The 21014-nt window shown below is 38.3% G+C and overlaps 1 protein-coding gene across 1 annotated transcript in view; it reads left to right on the forward strand.

Annotated features, from left to right (window-relative positions):
• The window catches only part of FBN1 (fibrillin 1), a 140189-nt gene that overhangs the window by 74896 nt on the left and 44279 nt on the right, over positions 1–21014 (forward strand). Inside the window, exons 16-30 of the mRNA XM_030228326.2 lie at positions 3801–3923; positions 4787–4939; positions 6178–6231; positions 7113–7238; positions 9060–9185; positions 9724–9843; positions 10783–10920; positions 11911–11961; positions 14505–14630; positions 15414–15638; positions 16807–16932; positions 17028–17156; positions 17605–17730; positions 17858–17983; positions 18729–18851. Coding sequence (XP_030084186.2) covers positions 3801–3923; positions 4787–4939; positions 6178–6231; positions 7113–7238; positions 9060–9185; positions 9724–9843; positions 10783–10920; positions 11911–11961; positions 14505–14630; positions 15414–15638; positions 16807–16932; positions 17028–17156; positions 17605–17730; positions 17858–17983; positions 18729–18851 — 1872 coding nt within the window. The remainder of the gene's footprint in view (positions 1–3800; positions 3924–4786; positions 4940–6177; positions 6232–7112; positions 7239–9059; positions 9186–9723; positions 9844–10782; positions 10921–11910; positions 11962–14504; positions 14631–15413; positions 15639–16806; positions 16933–17027; positions 17157–17604; positions 17731–17857; positions 17984–18728; positions 18852–21014) is intronic.

Genomic DNA, 21014 nt, shown 5'->3' on the forward strand with positions numbered 1-21014 from the left:
CGAGATGCAGACATGAGCACCACAGCAAGATTGTCTTTTCCATTTGCTGCATGGGTGCAAATGAACTATTGTGCATTACCACACAAGCGTCTCCTTAGCTTAACAGCTGCTGGCTGTGTTGGCTGCAGCCTTCACACACTTAGAGCAGTGATATTTATTTCAATTCTTACCTGATTTCCATGTGGAATGTGTGTGCTTTGCCAAAGCTTGTTTTCCAGCTGGTCTATGTGTGGGTTGTCAGTGAGACTTCAGTGCCCATCAGGCCATGGCACATCAGCTAGTTGTGTTCCCAGAGATCACTGGATGCTCTCTGTCATTAATCTGTGTCATTAACAGGGATTTGATTAATGGATGGAAGTTCAGCCAAGCCCAAATGTTTCTCTTGATTTTTGCCTTGAGGATCTTTTGGTATTTTTTTAAATTTTTTTTTAAATTGCATCAGTCTGTGCCCTGAAATGCCACCCAAGAAGATGGTAACTCTACCTGACTACTTAAAACACAATGATCTTCAGCCTCTGTTATGTGCTTCCTGACTAGGAGTATGGATACAGTCTAAAAGGGGCTTCTGGCCCTAGAGAAATGTTACTTCTCTGCATCAAAGGAGGAACATTTGACAATTATCCAAAATTGCAGAGAACTCAACTGATTCCTACTGAAAGTTGGAACAAATCCTATAGTAAAAAGAAGGATTTCTCCCACTGCATTTTGCACTTAAGCTAAGCCTTGTTCTTTATGAATGAGCATGCAAACATTTATTACATGTTAAAGTTGTTACTGGTCAAAATCAAACCAGGTTTTGAAACCTGGACAACCAAATTACACTTTTTACCTTCTTCATATTTGTCTCCTTTCTTCCACTTGCCCAAAGTGTCATGAAACAATTCCCAGGTCTTCAGCAGTTAATATGATTAGTGATTCTGAATATGTTGTTTATATCATAATGTTAATACATAGAGTTTTGTGAAGGTGTTTAGCTGTAAGATAATTATTAGATATTATGTATATGCATTCCTTTGGTTGTTCGTAGCTTGTTAATGTTACCATTGATTATTTAGCTACTTGTCTGCAAGAAATGTCTAATTTTAAGAAATTTTCCCAACTGATATAGATAGAGGTTTGCTTGAAAGATATTTCAGGGAAACCCTTCCTGTCAAGGCCTAGGCTCTGGCCAAGCCCTGGTCCTGGCTGGTTGGGAAGTATGCCAACAGACCCAGGTGTTTCTGCACTTAAAATGTTACCAAGTCACTTTGACTTGCTGGTATGGCTGTATAAAAACTGGACCCCCTTTTCAAGGTAAACTTGGAAACCTTTCCTGGGAAAGGTCCTTCAGGTTCTCACTGTGAAATGGGGCTCCCCAGTGACTGTAGACCCTGGGTGATGGTAAAGTACAAATGGACCTTTCTGCAGCAAATTAATTTCCTGCCTGAGCAGTTTTGATAGGGAATTGCATGTGTGTTTTTGCAGAACTAGGGGATCGACAAAGGAATGGAAGAGTGCAATTCATTGCTTCCATAACTGTCTCGTTTGATGTCCTCCAAGCTGAGTTTTCAGCTGTTAGGAAGGTCTTCTAACCCAAAGATGGGGATAATGTAATTAACACTTAGTTCCATAAAACTGGAATTTAAGTATAAGTACAGGGCATATGCTTGGCTGTCTGGTAAAAAATTCCACTTAGACTTTCTGAAATAACATGCCAAAAAATAATGTTATACCATAGTCTTTTATATTCCCTGAAATACAAGACATGCTAAATTTTTTTCACCATTAGCTTCTTTAAATGATGATTTGCTTGATTTTTCAGAAACACATATCAGGCATACAGAAGTTTGCAGCATTATTTCTATTCCATACATTGTTTGATCTTTAGATCAGCAGGAATTGCCCGCATTAAAAGTCGTTGCAAGACAATTGAAAAGGATAGTTTAGTTGTCTGAGTAATTTTTTCCTGCTTAAAATTAGAGGACTTTGTGTACCCAGCTAGCACTACTAAGCAAACTAAGCAGAAAAGGCAAAACTTACTGAACATGGAGAATTAATCCATTAGTTGGGTTTCCAGAACCAGGCTGAATATATTTTAAGTCATCCAAATGGTGACTTTTACCACAGAAGACAGTGGAGCGATCTCAAGGTTAGAAATTTGGACTTTATTCCTGTGCGTGAGGTTGATTTACTCTGTGGAATCTCAGGCCTGGTAAAAGCAGAGGCTTTTTACCCATCTTTACAAGAACCAAGTTTTCAGCTGACTTGCACCATTTTAAGTGACCCACTTTACCTTTAAAAAATTCTATAGTGGTATTTCCAACACATTTGTAAATCAGTACAAAAGAAAATAGATGACACATTTCTCCCTTTACTAGGTTACAAAATCTTTTTTTAAAAAATGAACTGCAGGAAATGGGAAAGAAGTAATTTTGCTTTTCTGTTTCTAGAAATAACCTTTAGAAAGGAAAGCTTTTTTTCTTTTTTTTCTTTTTTTTTTTTTTTTGCGTGTCAGAGAATCTGTTATAGGAGTTCAGTGTTGTTCACCAAAAGCTGTCTACACCATTAAATAGCATGGGCTCATTTTGAATCCCAACACCGTTTTTACCTGCACTGAGTAGGGACTAAATTTCAAGTGGGAAAAACATCCAAGGTTTGTCTTAACAGAACAAAAGATTGTAAGATGAAGTAAAAATTATTTGAGCCCATGTACTTAAATATAGCTTTTATTTTAAAATGCAGTTTGAAGAAGGAATCTTGGATCGTACAAGCCGTTTTTTATGCCAAACAACACAAACTAAGTAAAACACAGAGGTGTTTCACTCTCAATTTGCCCTTTTAAGGTCAGAATAAAGGAAATTGTCACACACACTGTCTCTTGTATATAGTATGGAGAATTCTTATGAAGTGATTATTTTATAAAGGTTATACATACTTCCAAACAATATTTATAACACTCCTTTATCATTTCTAAAATGATAGTATTCTCTCTGTATCTAGAGAATGATATTATTATCAGGATACACAGCCTATATATAATTTAACATCTCTATGTGATAGTTTAATATTATAAATTTTAATTCCTGTATTTCATTGCTATGGGCCCTATTGTCCATTGTGCCATTTTTGGTCAAGCATGGTGCCTTGCGCAGGGCTCAAATCATTAATGAATTCCTTTCAAGGCTGGAGTGCACTCTGTTCATTGAAAGTTTTTAAAATGGGCTGTAACGAGCATCTGATAAGAAAACCCAATTGTCATGCAGATCACCAGAGAGACAAGGACTGCTGGCAGGGGCTGACTGGGGAGATTCAGATGTGCTGCAGGAGGAAAGGAAATTCTTTGGTGGCCCTGTGAAGGCACCTTGTCAGGGGGTGAAAGATTCAATTTACTATTTGGGCTGATTTCTTACAGCATGAACTGTTAATACGGGAAGGCAATGTCCTGTTATATACTGCACAAGTCCATTGTCTTAGCAGCCACAGTTTCCTCTTTCCTCCAATTATGATTTTGCCTGAATGACCCTTAAATCGGAACATGTACCTCTTGGGAACAAGTCAGGAAAATGTCCCTTTTATTCTCCAAGGAGAGCAAAATAATTTTGTTCTGTTTATTTCTCCTGAATTTGGCATTTTCCTATTCTATTTCAAAGAACGAATTCATCATTATTCCTAACAAAATCTTTTCTTGCACTACTTTTGATTTACCCTTGATATTTTGCTATAGGATATATTGAAAATAAGGTGCACAAATGCAAGTTTCAGCCAGGCATCAAACACTGTGTAGTTTAACTTCTAATAAAGCTCATTCTGTTCTCCAACAGACATCAATGAGTGTGAGACAGATGGAATATGCATGAACGGGCGCTGTGTGAACACTGATGGCTCTTTCAGATGTGAATGCTTCCCTGGCCTTGCAGTAGGACTGGATGGACGTGTCTGTGTTGGTAAGACAAACTTAATGGAGTCACAGTTAACCAAAGTGAAGATATTAGTGCTAGTCTGATGAACAGATCAAGTTTGAATATAGAATTTACCATTTTTTCATGGAATATGGTGGGTAGTAGTATAATGGATAATAATAGCTCTGTAATGTTTACTGTAATAGCCCATTTTGTTCTGTTTTAATTTCCTTTTTATTTAAAGAGGAAAAAAGTGTGGGTCAAATCACAAGGTCAGGTAGACTATACAGAGTCGAGGTGGCTATTGCTGCATCAGTTCTGAGTAGGTGACAATTTGCCCTGTTTCTGTCAGTGTAAAATTCTTCATTTGTTACTAAGCTTAAAGATGTAATTATTCTGTCATGTCTTTTTAACATGGTTTTCTGCCCATTTCTGTACAAGCTCAGTGCTGATTATAAAATACTAATATGCATGAAAGCTATTTATGGGCCAGTTCTTAAAGAAAGAGAAAAATCGCCCCTCGACCTGAAAACATAAACATATCAAGTCTTACGTACTGGAATGGCATTAATGACTTTTCCTTGGGTTTTTTACAAGCAAAGAAAGAGCAAAGGCTTTGTCCATTTTCCCCACAGCTTCTCACTAGTTCAAGGTTAAGAACTGATTGTTTCACAATGCCTGTTAAGTCATGAAATACAGTGACTATTTGTATGCCTTAATTCTTGGGAGCATGAGGAAGAAAAATTTCTTGTCCTTAGTAGAGGGGTGCTTACAGGTGGCTGGAAAGCAGAGGGAAATAGTGAAAGAGACATTGTTTTGACAGCTATTTTATGGTGTTTATGACACCCGAGCTACATTTAATGCTTGCTATAATTTATGGCAGGATTAAGAGAGATTTCTTCCCCCAGATACACATATGCGAAGCACATGCTATGGTGGCTACAAGAGAGGACAATGTGTGAGACCATTAACGGGTGCAGTTACAAAGTCAGAATGCTGCTGTGCCAGCACTGACTATGCCTTTGGAGAGCCTTGCCAGCCCTGCCCAGCACAAAACTCAGGTATGGCATGTTCACGGGTAAATCTTCTCATTTACAAATTCTGTTCATACGCTATTTTTAGAAAGGTAGGAGAAAGTTTTATATTAACATTGCAACTTAAATCAAGAGATCACATTGTTGTATAATACGTTACATGTTTTGAGCAATCTTTTATCTTTTTTTTGTTTTAAGACTACAGGAGATAATTTTTTAAAGCAACAGTAAATTACAATATCTGGCTCCAGATGTGATATGCACATTAAAAACAAACAGGACATTTTCAGACAACAAACGGTATTTTTGGTAGATGTAGATAACAAAAAATAGAAATATTAACCCAAGTTATTAATGGAAAAAATTTGGTTAATTCTTAAGTTCAAATCCATAAGATACACCTGCCAGTCACATGTTTGCTGCATGACTACAATATCCTTTAAGTTATCTGAAGTAGCTCATTCAGTACCTTGCCTTTGGGTAGTCAGTGCACAGACAAATGTCCAGTTCAGTTTCTTGCAAATACTTGAGTCTGTCACTGAAATCCCCACCAAGTGAAGTTGTCTGGGACATAACTTCTCTCTGGCAAGAAAGCAATCCTAACCATTTCAATGGGCAGAGGTGTTTTAGGAAAATTCTTCCAACAAGACTCTGCTGACGCAGTCCTTGCTGTGAAGCCAGTATATTAAAGAGATCTTGGTTTCATGGAGGTGACTGACTGTAGGGAGCTGGTTTGAAACCTCAATTTATTATGTGTTTCTTGTTACTCAGCAAATTAGTTGTTGCACGTAAAGAAAGTATACCATTTGATAAGATATCCTTGATCTACTGTGAACTCATGGAGACACTCCTGCTAAATGGAGTTAAATATGGGGCAGATTTGTAGGAAAAAATGTTCTGTTTCGTGGTCTCCTTGAACATGCACCTTGGCCAAGGACTTGGGCACAAAGGTCTGGAGAATCTTGCTGTGAATATGTTATGGTTCGTTTGTGTAGGAGGACCAGCATGAAGTTTATGTCTGTTCTTAAATGCCACAGTTCATCATGTGCAGTTTTTACTCATCCATCTTCATAAGCTGATTCAGATCCTGAATCTGCTAAAATGCTTCACAGGTTCAGAATACTGTGAAGCTATTAATGTTTTCAGAAGAATTGGAAGGAATGTTACTTCTTTCAAATAATTAATTGCCATACTGTAAATGGTGATGCTGAAAGCAATGAGCTGAGAAAGAATATTCCAATAAGTTTTTAAATAATTTATTTCAGCTGAATATCAGGCTCTGTGTAGCAGTGGAACTGGCATGACTGCAGGAGGAAATGGTAAGATCACCTAATGTAATTCAAATTTATAGCACTTTTGTCTGAAAGTGTTACCTTGATATCCTTAATTTGTTAGCTGTGCTGGTGGGGATGGTGACAAAAGAGAATGGGAGACAGGCTTAGGGTGAAATGAATGGAGCATGGAGTTTCAGGATCATGCCATTTCACCAGTGGGGCCTCTCTGGTTTACATCATGGAGTCTATGTAACTGTCATTATAAAATAATGACAAATTTATGAGAAGTGTTATTACCTACATGACTTTATATGCAAGTCATATTTGCATATTTCAGGTGAAATCATCCTGAAGAATAAAGCCATATTGAACATTGGGCTTACTTGTGTTTTCATCTGTCAAAATAGGCCAGGGTTTGTTTAACTGTAGAGAAGAAGGAAATTATTACAATGAAAGCTTTGTAGTCATAGAATTGTGAAACTGCAAACTCTTAAATCAGCCAGTGCTTACTCGTAGATTTGCTGGCAGTAGATAGGGAAAAGCACTCAGAAAGGAGGGATATTAATGCTTTGGCAAGTGATGCCATCTGGACATGCTATGAATCAGGAGATATGGGGAGTATTAGTACATGGGCCTCTCTAAATCTAGTCTCTGATCCCCAGATTAATATCCAAGTTCTTCTCTACAGTTGAAAGTTTCCTAAATGACCATGGGCTAGAGATAAATCAGTGATAAAGAGAAGCTTTTTTTTCTGTTGAGTGTGAATATTTAGATGTGAATTTCCCAATCAGAACTACATAATTATACATATGGAGTTGCCAACATTAAATGCTATTGAAACTGTCTTTTTCAAGTTTGGAAAATTAACCCCTACAAGCCCTCAACAACTGCTGCTCTGATGTTTGGTTTTTTTTACCTTTATGTAGATATTAATGAATGCTTATTGGATCCTGATCTCTGTCCAAATGGAAGGTGTGAGAACCTGCATGGAACATACAAATGTTATTGTGATCCTGGATATGAAGTAGACTCAACTGGGAAAAACTGCATTGGTATGAAATGTCTTATCCTCAAAGTATTTATAAAGAATCATCATATCCTTTCTCAAACTCTGTTGGCTAAACTATCCAAATCCATACTTCCATTCTTTTCATACAAATAGAGGCTCCAGATCTCTCTTGAACATGACTGATCTCATCAATGTACAGTGTTCTGATGAAGGCTGACTGGTGCCCTGTAAAGTCGTGCCAGAAATTCTCCATTTCTCCATGGAATATCCTGCCTAAACTGATTCTAGTGTGCATTAGTCTTTTCTCAAATACAAGTTATACTGTGGGATCAAAGTCAACCTCTAATTGAGACTTACATCCAGAGTTTGCTCACTAGCTTTCAGCTGATGAGTTCTGGTTTCTAGCATGTTATTGTTGCTGGTCCCTAATTGCAAAGTTTTGAATGTTGGTGATTATATTTCATCTTATTTTTCTTGTTCATGTTGTCAAGATTAATTTAGCCTTGCCTGATTCTCTGTATTGGCAATAACTTCCAGCTTAGTGTTGTCCACAATTTTTGATTCAATTAATTTTTTACTTCTGCATTAAAATGAATATTTTATAGGATCAGTCCCAAGTCTGATCCCTGAAAGCATTTCTGATATCCTTGCTTCATCATGATTATTCTCCTTTTTAATATATCCTACTGTAATCTCTCCTTTGTCCAGCTCTGGAACCACCTTAAAATTCTTAAATTCCTTTCTATTATCTCCAGCTTACATAATAATTTTATTTGGGTTCTGTATTCTCTACTTAAACCTAAATAGCTTAAGTCATGGGTGTTATCCCAGTCTAAACTATCCATTATCTTGAAAAAAAAATAAAAAACTGATCTTTCTTAGATAAAAATCACAGTGTAATTCATCCCATTTTCCCTTTTGCTTCTTTGGCTTTAATTATCCATGTCTTATTCCAGTGTTTGCTTGTAGCTGATGGCATCGCATCTCTTCTCCCAGTCCATCTGTGAGTTTTCCAGATGCTCCCCAGCCCACCCTGTTGTAGCCCACATCCATGCTCCATCACAGCTGTTTCCCATTCTCCTGTAATGTTCCACCTGGCCCTCTCTCAATTTTTCTGAACTCCTGTGAAGCTTCCCACATGGTCGGTTTTAGTCTCCCTTCTTTTCCTAGCACTTTTGCTGTTCCCAGCTGCTGCACTGACCCTCTGAGTCTTCCCAACTTCTCTCAACACTTTCTAGGCCTCTCTGACTTAGCCAATTGTTCCTGTCTGCTCTCTGGGTCTCTCCTGGTCTTCACCTGCTATTCATGGCCCATTGCCACCTTCTTGCAACTTCTCCCTAATGACCATAGTTCTTCCAAAGATTTCCTCAGGGTTCTTAAATTTAGCACTAGCAATTCTATTTAAATTTTTCATCTCTGAAGCAAGTGTAGACTTACATTAGCCTTGTTAACTATAACATCTGAGTTCAGAGCCAGCTTGGAAAAAATGGTGATTTAAAGACCAAGATGATCAGTAAACCTTTTCAAACAAATCCTCTCCTTGTTTCTGTCACGACTGTGGGTGCTGCTGTGCAGTGACTCAGAGACTGCGTAGACCTAATCCGTAATAAAGGCAGGATGAAAGTGTGAATCCCAGCTTTACTTTGAACTGTGGTGTGGCTGTCACATACTATGAATATGTGAGGAAAGAAAGTACAAGCTCTTGTGCAAACCTGTTGTCTACAAAAAGAATCCAGTGTTTATATTCCACATCCCCCTGCCCTATTTGTCTCCTCTGAAAAGTGGCAGTTGGGAGTGAAATTCTTTCCTGACTTCTATTCCAGAAATGTTTTATTTTTAAAAAAGTTCTTTATTTTCATTGTAGATATTGATGAATGTGCACTGAACATGCTGCTTTGTGACAACGGGCAATGCAGAAATACCCCTGGAAGTTTCACCTGCACCTGTCCAAAAGGATTTGTATACACTCCTGATCTAAAAACATGTGAAGGTAAGTGGTAATGCAGCATTTCATCCTAGTTTTATTCATATGGATTGTTCTCAGATTGTGCCAGCAATACTTTGAACTTCCATGAAGGTGTAATGTGTAAAGCTACAAAAAAAGAAATCACAATAAATAAATTCAGTGGGAAGGTAGGAGAATGAGGAGGGAGGAACAAGGCCAACATGAAATTATTAGATAATCTCATGGAATAGCCTGTATTTACTTTCCCTATTTACTACTACCAGTGAGCACACACTGTGCCAAGGGTGAGAAGAACCAAGCTTTACAAATCTCTTGTGGGAAGAACAGAGCCAAAGGACCCCTAGTTTGAACCCTTTTGGAGCCACAGACAGTTCCAATGCATTAGGGTGTCTTTGGGACACGTGCATTGCTAGTCTGTTGTGAGGGGTTCATAACAGAAAAGGGGAATATCAGCAAAGTTGGGTATGAGGAAAGCTTTGTCCCCTTTTTCCTAAACTGAAAAGAGCCATATGTATTTTTCTTAATGTTTTCTGGCACTAATAGCAGTGTGTTTCTTTCCTAGATATTGATGAATGTGAATCTAACCCCTGTGTTAATGGAGTGTGCAAAAATACACCAGGTTCATTTGTTTGTGAATGTTCTCCTGAAAGTACTTTGGATCCAACCAGAACCATCTGCATAGGTATTTATTCCTCTGAAGATTTTATGTTTGCTGGTTAAAAATATCTGGTGACATGCGAACATTGTACACCAGGTTAAGAAAATACTTTAAAATTAAACTTGTGTAGATTAATTTAGTGGGAAACATAACAGAAACAATGTTAAAAAGTGCTTTTTTTCACCATTACTTTGGGGGCATAAAGTGCGCTTCGGAGCTTGGTGTGCTTCCATATCAAATTTGAAAGAGAGGTGAAATTTTTTTTAACCAGCACAGAAATCCTATGACCAGTACTTCAGGTCTGTGCTCACCTCCTTAATTTCTCCTTTAATAAGATGAATATGTTCTAATTAGGATCTGCTCTCTGGAAAAAATTTTGTATTTGAGATGGAGCATGAGCAAGTTATGCACAGTCCAAACCAGCTCAAGAGCATCCATGGACAATGCTGTGACTCAGATACTATGTGGGCTCATAATTTCCTTTCTTGCCTGTTTTGTTGGGACAGTAATTTATAGCTCTTTTCTAATCAGTGAGGAAAACTGTAGGACTACAGCTGCCTGATCTTTAACTAACTCCGGCCACTCTCCTATATGGGAAGATATCCAGACTGGGGGATCTAGTAAAATGATGAAAGATGTAGCAAGGGTTCTTCTGCATGTGCTCCTAATCCGAGTCATAATCAATACAGGGGCTCAGATCTTGAATGGTATTGACATACTCCCTGTTAAGCACAGTAAGCATAAACAAGGATTTGCAAGAGCTTTGTGCTGGGATGATTTCAGGCTATAGTCCAGCATAGAAGAGGTGAAATTAGGAGATTTTAAATAAATTTAGCTCTGATGTGGTAAATTTTAATGAAAGAATGATTCTTTTTCATGGTTAAATGCTCATGTGTTTGTAAATACTGTGATGCATAATGCTAGAGAATCTAGATGAAAATATATTGGTTTTTTTCCAAACAGAAACTGTCAAGGGTACCTGTTGGCAGAACATAGTCAATGGAAGGTGTGAAATAAATATCAATGGAGCAACTCTGAAGTCCCAGTGCTGTTCCTCACTAGGTGCTGCTTGGGGAAGCCCATGTACACCATGTGAACGAGGTAATGCCATTAATTTTCCTCAGGAACCTAGGACTTTTCCTCCTCTGAGGTTGTTCGAGATTATTATTGTGGAAGCTGGGCACAGGCTAGATAAATAACTTTAGTTGTTCTGTTGTCAAGCAGTCATTCCTTATTCAGTCCCAAAATAGAGAAGTCTTAATATTTGAGAGGTAGCATGTAGCTATGGAAGGTTCTAACTGGATTTTACAGTACATATTTTACAAATTTAAGTGCTGAAGGGAAGGGACCACACCTACAGTCTGTAACTGGCAGCCTTACTTTATGGTTGGTCATAATTAGTGATCTGGAGTTCCTAATGATGTAGCAATAAATGCATGTTCCCCAGAGATCCCAAGGAAATGTTTGCAACAAATGGATCTTTGGTGTGGTAATGAAGGGAGGAGAGGGAGTAGCCCTTGTTATCATACTCTGTAGATTAACTGATGACCTGGAGAATCAGACAGTTGGTGAAAAAATGGGTTGAGGTTGCTGCATATTCATTTGATAACTTTACTGAACTGTGGGATGAGCTGGGAACCCAGGGATGAGCTGATGAATGCAGAAATGTGTGTGGGTTGTTATTTCTATATCCTGAAAGCTGCTAGTTTGCTCAAATCTTTGGTTAATTTCATTCTGTGTATCTTAACAGAATTCATCCTCATTCATCCATGGTAGAGGGTTGTAATGTGCTGTGATCGAGTGAAATTAATTAATTGGTTCAAATGAAACAGAAATCATAACCACTTTTAGGCTAGCTAGCTGAGACACATGGGAAGCAAAAGAAGATAAAGGCTGACACTCTATACAGTTTATGTAGTTGCCCCATCTTATCTCTTTATTATTTCAGAAAATACTGGAATACTGTCTAAGCGCTCAGACTTCTCATAGCAATAAACTAGATACTGTTTCACATGATCAGTTTTGCACAATAAATTAATGGTGAGTTTTGGACTGTAGTATTCTGAAACTTCACTTCTGTTTGTTTTACAGACCCAATATGTCAAAAGGGATATTCAAGAATAAGAGGAACATTGTGTGAAGGTATTTATTGTTGCCTTAACATAAATCAGAGCTTGAATAAAAATTGCCAGTGTTTTGATTTAAATGGTTAATTTATCATAGAGGAGCACTATGCCAAGTTCTTACCTTGTGTTGTTCCATTGACTTCATTGGAGTTATGTCAGGGATGAATTTGGTTTCAGTTTGTTTAACATTCCTGCATACTCACACTTTATCTCAAAGTACACGCTTGCAAATACAATGTCAACCAGTATAAGAAGGTGGCTCTCTCTCTTCAAACACTGTTAACTGAGTAACCTGTTTTTACAAATTATGTGTTTTAAATATACTACAAAGCATGGCATAAGTAATACAGTGGTATGATAAGCCATTACTAGCTTTAGAAAAAGAATGTTCAAGGGCTGTAGTTCACTTTAGTTTTCTTTTTCTTTTTTCTCTAATCTTGGCTTTCTCCCATATGATATTAAATGAAATCTTACACATTCCAAAACACATTTTTCACTGTCCTGTAAAAGCAAGCAAATGAACAAAAAACATCAGGACACAGTTATACTTTGGTTAAAGAAAAGGTTAATATTTTAAATGTGTAGTTTTTTGCTTGGTATGAGATGACTCTGTACTATTCTGTGAGAATTGAAGGTCCCACCCTATTTCATCTCTATTTGAATTGATTTGAACCCCTGGAAAAGTACTGCCTATTTACATAATATGCAGAAGCTCAGAGAGTCTCAAGCTGCTGTGGGTCATCCTGACTGACAACATCTGACATGACACTGCAGTTAAAATATTTTTTAAAAATTACTCCCATATGTAGCTTCCATAAAGAAACATTGTTTTTTCTCCTAAAAAAAAAGAAACAAAAAAACCAAGAGAGGAACACCCTCACACATACTCTTTGCTTTCCAAATGATGACTGAATACCTTGGCACGTCTGTGCTGCAGACCCACTGTACATAACTTATCTGACCTCAGCAACACTTTGTGGAGTGTGTAAGTAAAAGAAAAGAAAAAAAAAAAAAAAAAAGCGGGCCCACCTATCTCTCTTCACAAGGAAAGTCTCAGAACTTTTCAACACTGCTGGGATGGAAAGTTTATCCTTCCAAGATACAGACAGAACAGTTTTCAGCATTTCCTTTACCAGCACATCGGATTACATCTATTGCATGCTTTAATCTTCCTCGTTTCCATGGGACCTGGATTGCCCCAGGTTTTTCAGAGTAGTTTTCCTTCCTTGTAACCTTACTGAAGCCTTACTTGGTTTTCAACCAATGTAAGCATTTTTCAAGACAGGGAAAGGTCTCTAGGAAATTTACTGGCAAGTTAGAGACAGGAGTAGGTTTAGTTCCCAAAAGGTGGATAGTCAGTTCTCCCATACACAGCCTATGTAAAATGAGTAATAGATCTTGTGCAGGGAAATAAGCAAACTAAATTGGCAGCATTCCTCTCGTTTACGGGTGAGCCCTGGAGTTGTCAGCTGCACTATTGCTCACAGGCTGTGAACAGTGTTTCAGTGGTTTCTAATAATCCACTGGCTTTACTTCATACCTTCCAGTCAATTTGCAATAGCTGTTCAAGGGCAGAGGCCACTCAATTGCCCCCCAGCATTTTTCCTCCATTGTGCTCCATGAGGTTTGAGAGATGCAGTCTCTGCACCAGGAGCTTGGTCTGGAGGCCTAACCAGCCCAACCTTCCCACTTTTTGGTTACTCTATACATGAGTATTCATCTACAGATTGCCAGTCATTATTTTTCCATTTCTTGTTCTTATCCTCTCCTGTCCTAAAAATTGTCACGCTTCATCTTGGAGCATGTTTAATGCTGGAAGCTTTTTCCCAAAGGCAGTTGTGAAGCATATGCTTTCCACAAAGGACATGGCTGGGAGGACCTCACACTTAGATTACTAAACATTTATTTAAGCTCAAGCCAAGCTAATGCATATAATCAATTTTTCCTTACCAAAAAGTGCTAAATTTGCCTTTTAAATATAGAAATATAGTATTTACTTAACGAAGTTAAACTCTGTGTGTAGTTGTAAGGAGGTTATTTTAATATATATGAAGTTGCTAATTGCTGACAAGGCCATAGACCTAGATTTCAAATGGTGTTGTAGTTTCCAGACATGCAGCTAGAGAAAATAGTCAAAAATCTTTAAAAAATACTGAATCTAGCTGGAATAATACATAATGTCATTTTGCACTTATTTTGATCTTTCTTTGTCCATTTGCTTCAAATATCTGGCCCACAGTAAGTATGAAAATGGATATAGTTTTTAAACATCCCTCCCTTTTCTGTTACTTTTGAATTTAATTTCAGTATATGTAGGAATAGCTAATAGCAACATGTATTATTTCTGACCATCAGCTGTTTTCTGTAATTCATTGGATCTGGCTGACTTACTTTGGGAGTTGTAAATGTGTTTTGTTTTTTCAGGCCATGTAGACTGCTGTCATTTTTTATTTTATCCTAAAAACATTACAATGGTATTATTTTTTATATTTTTGCTAATTTGTTCATGTTTAGCATGCTAGTGATTACTCTTACTCACTTTCTTTTTTTCTTTAATAGATGTTAATGAATGTGAGGTGTTTCCTGGAGTCTGTACAAATGGGCAGTGTGTCAATACCTTGGGATCATTTGTTTGCCAGTGCCCCAGTGGAATGACTTTAGATGCTTCTGGACGGACTTGTCTTGGTAGGTGTTAATTCCATGTACAGGTCTACTAGTGAAGAGCAGATCTCTGCAGTGACCAGTGGTTGCACTGTATTTTCTAACAAGAAAGGAAAATTATTTTTGCCCATTTTTCAAATTGAATTAGTCAGCGACCTTAACTTAGTTCACCTGGAATAGGAACAGGTTCCAATGGTAGCAGCTAAAGCCTATCACCATCTGCTGGCTGGTGAATTAGTTCCAGATTGCTCATCTGACAAATCCCTACAGATCATCCATGCTCTTAGCATTCTTCATCTGCAGCCCCACTGAAACCACTTTCCACAAAGGCTGGAACAGTGGAGACCACACCATTGTGGACTGGGACTTGGCCACACCATGCACCTTGATGCAGTGTGCAACAGAATATCCAAGTTTTGTATGCTGTCCACCCAAAGCACCTTTGTCTGTTTATGACAATAATGCCCAAGATTTGCCTCTGAACAAAGCATAGCTTGTAATAATTTAAAGACCTTTTATAAGTATGGCAAGCTGCAATGTTCAAAATCTCTGATCCAAAATTTTCTTCTAGTGTTGAACACCATTTTTCAGAGTGATGCTTTAAACTTACTTAAACTGTTAATTTCTGAGTTTAGTGTTAATATTTTGCTGTTAGGAATTATGCAGTGTATGAGAGCTTTGTATGCTCCTCCGAGTCCACAAAAACGTGGAGCGAGCTGTCCTGTGAAGGGATTTTGAAAAAAAATTCCTCTGCAGTGAAGTAAATTTTCTCTTTCTTTCTCAACATGTTGTTAAATTGCCCAACAGACATTCGCTTGGAGAGCTGCTACCTGCGGCACGAGGACGAGCAGTGCACGTCGCAGATCCCCGGCCGGCACCGCATGGACGCCTGCTGCTGCTCCGTGGGGGCGGCCTGGGGCTACGAGTGCGAGGAGTGTCCTCTCAGGGGAACTCCTGAGTTTGAAGCTCTTTGCCCAAGGGGACCTGGCTTCTCTACAAAGATAGAAATAAGTGGGAAGCCTTTCTCTAAAGGTATGTGATGCATTTGTGGTTAATGCTGGCAAATCCCGATGGCTTCCGCTTTTACTCTTCTATCAGACACCTCTTCTGGGTTTGAAAATTCTGGTGATAGGCACTTCAGTCACCCTAAGGCACGTTTGAAAATCTAGTTAGATTTCATGGCAGCTGAAGCCCAAATAAAATACAAGAGAATTTAGTTTGTTTTAGAGACCATTAAATACCATATAATACTGCAGGCTCAAAACGCAGATTTTGTGTCACTAGAGAGGTTAAAATATGCCTGACTTTGCCTCCTGGCATCTCATAGTACAAGAACTGGAACAAACTGGGCAGTCAGCTTTGGATGTATTGAAGGAACAATCCTTACTTGTGAAGGGTGCAATAACTTTAATTCTAATGTGAAACAATGAAGAAATGGTGAATAATTTTAGGAATTTCTTGAGAAACTACTTGGAGAAGTAGAGGAAATAGCTTCCAGGATGATGGCTCAAATCAGAAAATGTTATTTACAGTAAACCTAGTTGTGTTATGACTCTTGTTGGTAAACTTCCAACGTTAAATGGGAATCACACAGTGACACCCCAGCATCATGTGCTGAAAGCTGTCTTTCCTGGATTACCACTGAGGTTAAGCTGGACAATGTCAGAAGTTAGCCAAAAACTAAACATTATGAAGTCTGAAATGAGGGAAATATAGATATATATGAATGACAATTGCTGTTGTTAGTTTCAGCCTTGTTTTATAAACAGTTACTAGACCATTAATTATCCATAAAGAAAGTGACATGTGCTTTTACTTATGCTCATTGTGTTTTCTGTGACTCATGGAAGTCACATTTTTTTCTCAGAAATTAGAAGACAGAGTGCTTCATTTGAAAGCTGTCTTTGTCTTCATTCTCTGTCTGCTGAAATCTTCCTGAGCTGCAGATCAGATGCTGCAGGACAAAGGGGAGACTAATACTATTATGTAGCAGAAAGTGTTCTTGGAAATTCCAGCACAGAGTATCTGTCTACACTGTTGGTTAAGGGGAAGTCAGTATCAGTTTATGTACTGTGGTCTAGGTTTCCCACGAGGAGGGGTCCCTGCCATGAAAAACGGTGAGCTCTGATGTCAGCATTGCTCTTGTGTGCCCTGTTTTTGTATGCAATGGTAATACATGTCCACACTATCTCATTTTCAGACATCAACGAATGCAAAATGTTTCCCAGCCTTTGTACCCATGGAAAATGCAGAAATACTATTGGCAGTTTTAAGTGTAGATGTGATAGTGGATTTGCCCTCGATTCTGAAGAGAGGAACTGCACAGGTAAACTGCATGGATGTCTCTCTCATAGCTGTGAATTGAAAAGGGAAAACTGAACTCCTTTGAAAACCCTGTGAGTGTCTTGTTTTGTCTTACAGATATCGATGAATGTCGCATCTCTCCTGATCTTTGTGGCCAAGGCATCTGTGTCAATACTCCTGGAGACTTCGAGTGTGAATGTTTTGAAGGCTATGAAAGTGGATTTATGATGATGAAAAACTGCATGGGTATGTTTTTACAGACTTTAGATGTACAATAGTATGCTATATGCTAGTATGCTATGCATGATTTCTTTGAGGTTTTGTTTTTAAGGTTTTATTGTGCTTGGGTTTAGGTCTCTCTCATTTAGTGAGCCTTATTAAAGCTAACTTTAAATGTGAATTTGCTGCTTCTGCAAGTTGCCAAAGCCTCTAAACAAGGGACAGGATTTTAGGTCGTTAAAATGTCCCCACAATCCCCATCTTGCTGAGTGGGACACCATCCTGAACTTTGAAGTTAAGGTAAATTAAAATTTAGAAGGAGTTTTTGAATTTGTTTTCTTTTTCTAACTGCATTATGGTGCAAGGGATGACTGGCTCTAGGACAGGCTGCAGGGCTGATCAGGCTGTGATGGGTGAGGGGCTGTGGTGAGGGTTGTGCTGACCCTGCACTGATGTGCCTCCTTTCTCCCCACAGACATTGACGAGTGTCAGCGTAATCCCCTTCTCTGCCGAGGTGGCACCTGCATCAACACAGAGGGAAGTTTTCGGTGTGATTGCCCTCCAGGCCATCAGATATCACCAAACATCTCTGCGTGCGTAGGTGAGACATGCAAGCAAAATCAAGATTGTGCACAGCATTTTGTACCTCTCTTGTGCTGTGATTTGCAGCATTTGCTCTAGTACTATTTTCAGGATGAAAACATGTTCCTCTTTTTCTTTTGCAACAGACATCAACGAATGTGAGCTGAGCACCAACCTGTGCCGCAATGGCCGTTGTGTCAACTTGATTGGAAAGTATCAGTGTGCTTGCAACCCTGGGTATCAGTCCACACAAGACAAGCTATACTGCGTTGGTAAGGACAAAATCTGCACGGGAGCTCCAGCAAATGGAAGATAAAACGCAGAGAGTTGTTTCAGTTTAGTAGATATATTAAGTAATTTTTAACCATGAATGAAAAAAATTCTATTACAGTTTGTCAAAATAGTATGCAAAATCTCCAAAACATGCACATCTGGTTTTGAGAGAACTGAATGAAGTTATGGCCGTGCTACACTCAGCTGAGTAACAGATTATTTTCTCTAGTAAATCAATCATGATGCATAAAATCACATACTATTTTTAGTGCCCCAAGACTTCAGACTTTGATGATTAAGAGGGAGTAACTTGTTAGATTAATTATATATTTAATTAAAAATCATCATTCCTGCTGGACCATGAAATAAAATCATGAGGTTCAGTTGCATACATTCCTTCTACTGTGCCATGGAAAAATCCACTGGCTTTAATTCTGCCAAGTAATTTTTTACCTTGAATCTTACAAAAACTTTGTTGCCCTCATGATTCTGTGGTAACTCAGTGCTATTTCTGTATGTTGAAGGAGAAGCACAGAAGTGTTTGTATTTGCAGTCTTTCCATCTCTGGTTTGCCTTAATCCTTCCCAGTACCTACCTTTGCAAACACTTGAATGTCAATGTGCAAACACCAAATGTAGATTCTAGATTGATGATGTACTGGAAAGCTGACTCCAAGTGTGTCCTTGAAATGTGCTTAAAAGTAAAAGGTATTGTGGGTTTTAACTGTTATTTTCTCCTTTTTAGATATTGATGAGTGCCAAATAATGAATGGTGGCTGTGAGGACTTCTGTACAAACTCAGAGGGCAGCTATGAATGTAGCTGTAAACAAGGCTTTGCACTCATGCCAGACCACAGGACATGCACTGGTAAGGGAGATTTTGGGAACTTTTCTGCTTTAAGGGCTTATTTCAATAGTTTAAAAATGAGCCTTCTTTTTAAGGTTAAACGTATTGTAACAAATGCACTATTAAAAAAATAAAATAAATGGAAAGTGAAGTTCTTTTTCTGAAGTAAATATGTCCAAAGTATCAGAATTGGCAACTGCAGAAACAAGTGCTTTGAAGAGAATTAGTTGCTGATAATTTCAGAAAGTGTGCAAGTTGATTCTGATTTTAATAACAAAAATCTCTAATTTTTTCAGTAGGAGATAAATTTTCCCCCTTAAGGTATTGTAGTAGATCCAAATCTAAAACAGGATGAAGACCATTAAAAAAATTACCATGAACAGAAGCCAAGATGCAGTGCATGTGTATTGTATGGTTATGTTGGAGAGAGTATAGACAGAGATGCTAGAAAAGAAGCTGATTGCTCTGTTCTGTTGTTTTGTGGTATCTGCTGTTAAGCAAGCAAGAAAATTCCTATTTTTAATTCTTTGTTTAGTCAAGTGCAAGTATGCTGCATTAATTCAGAGCTAAATGACTCACAGAGAAATTGAAGTCTTAATAATAGGAATCTTTCTTAGGAAACAGGTCTTTTGCACTCTTAGAAGAGTTTGTGAGAAAATGTCCAGAGCTCTCTTATGGCCGGCTGTTCTCCTTTGGGAGTCTGGAAGTCATAATCCCAGAAAGTGAATTGTTCCTGGTGATTTCCACATAGGTTACTGGAAAGATAATTTTCTCTTACTTCTTGCTTCACAGCCACTGGCCTGATGAGGCATGTGAATATTTGCCAGCTGTTTGCCAATTCCATCCAAGAGCTCCTTGAAGAGCATGAGAATTATAACAGGGTTAATCCCTTGGAATAGAATTGCCATTATAGTTGAACAAATGGAGAGTTTGCTATACTGGATTATTAGAGTGCTCACATTTAGAATTTGTAAATATTTATGGACCTTGAACCAGGGTCTTGGTTACCCTGAGGCCACTCACTACCATTCCAAAAGATAAAAGAGCCCTAAAGCACAGCAAAATGTAGTTTTCCCCCACATTGTGGCTTGCTCTGTCAGAAAGATGTAAAGTAGCCAGCCTTCAGCAAGTATCAAACCCTCAATCAAAGAAAGAATTCAACTAGAAAAAGTGCAGATTTAATTGACCCTGAAAACCTAAAGTATTTAGATTAGAAGTTGTTTGCTTTAGCTCAAGTTTCTAGAAAAGGCAAGTTTTTACTAAAACTTGCCCAAACATTGGTGTTTGGGGCACTTTTTTAATGCAAAAATAAAACTTGCTGATCAAAATTGTGCCTCAGCCAGAATCTAAACCCAGTGAGAGGATTAGAGTGAGAGGGAAGGGAGGAGGGAGGGGAGCAGAGTCTCTGAGCCACTTTTCTTTTTTCATCTTCTTTATTTGACTTGGACCAAATGACCCAAATGTGCACTTGGACAGTCTCTGGGATCTCAAGTCTGCTGGCCAGAAACAGTTCTGTCTTTACTCCCCCTTATCCCTTGCCACCCAAACACATCTCTAAACCCAAAACCAGAACAGATCATTTACAGCACCTTCCTGCATATTAAACTAAAAACCTTGGAATAGGAAACTATCATCTTTCTGTTCTCAAAGCCAAAGTGCAAGCATCTGCCTTTGCTGTGGGGAGGGGATGGATTCTCTGTTGTTTGTCCACATATTAACCTGACCCTGAACAGATCCATTGAAGTTTGTAGTCAGATCTTACTTCAGTTGTGAATTTCTACATATCTATTTCTACATATCCTTCCTTGACTCTGAAAAATCGAATTTCCTTCACAGACCAGCTATAATAACTATTAACTATTCATGTTCACACTCTCTTCTAATAAGGACTTGACTGCAATAGCCACATATAAAAAGGTTTAGATAGCAGAAACACCAGACAACTATGGATGTCAAGTCAAATCTAAGAAAATATCCAGAGATGTGAGGGGTCACCTTCACTACTCTATTAATATTGAAAACACTGCTTCCTTCTCTTGAAAAGGTGTTATTTACATATGTAAACATTTGGTGAGTATTCAAAATCCACATCCTAAAGTTTTGCCTCTGCCCAAACTTTGCTTTCATGGCACTAAATATCTGGGTTTACACTGTTAGATTTCAAGATAAAATAGGACTGTGACC

This window comes from Serinus canaria, chromosome 10 (assembly GCF_022539315.1).
Source record: "Serinus canaria isolate serCan28SL12 chromosome 10, serCan2020, whole genome shotgun sequence".
NCBI lineage: Eukaryota > Metazoa > Chordata > Aves > Passeriformes > Fringillidae > Serinus > Serinus canaria.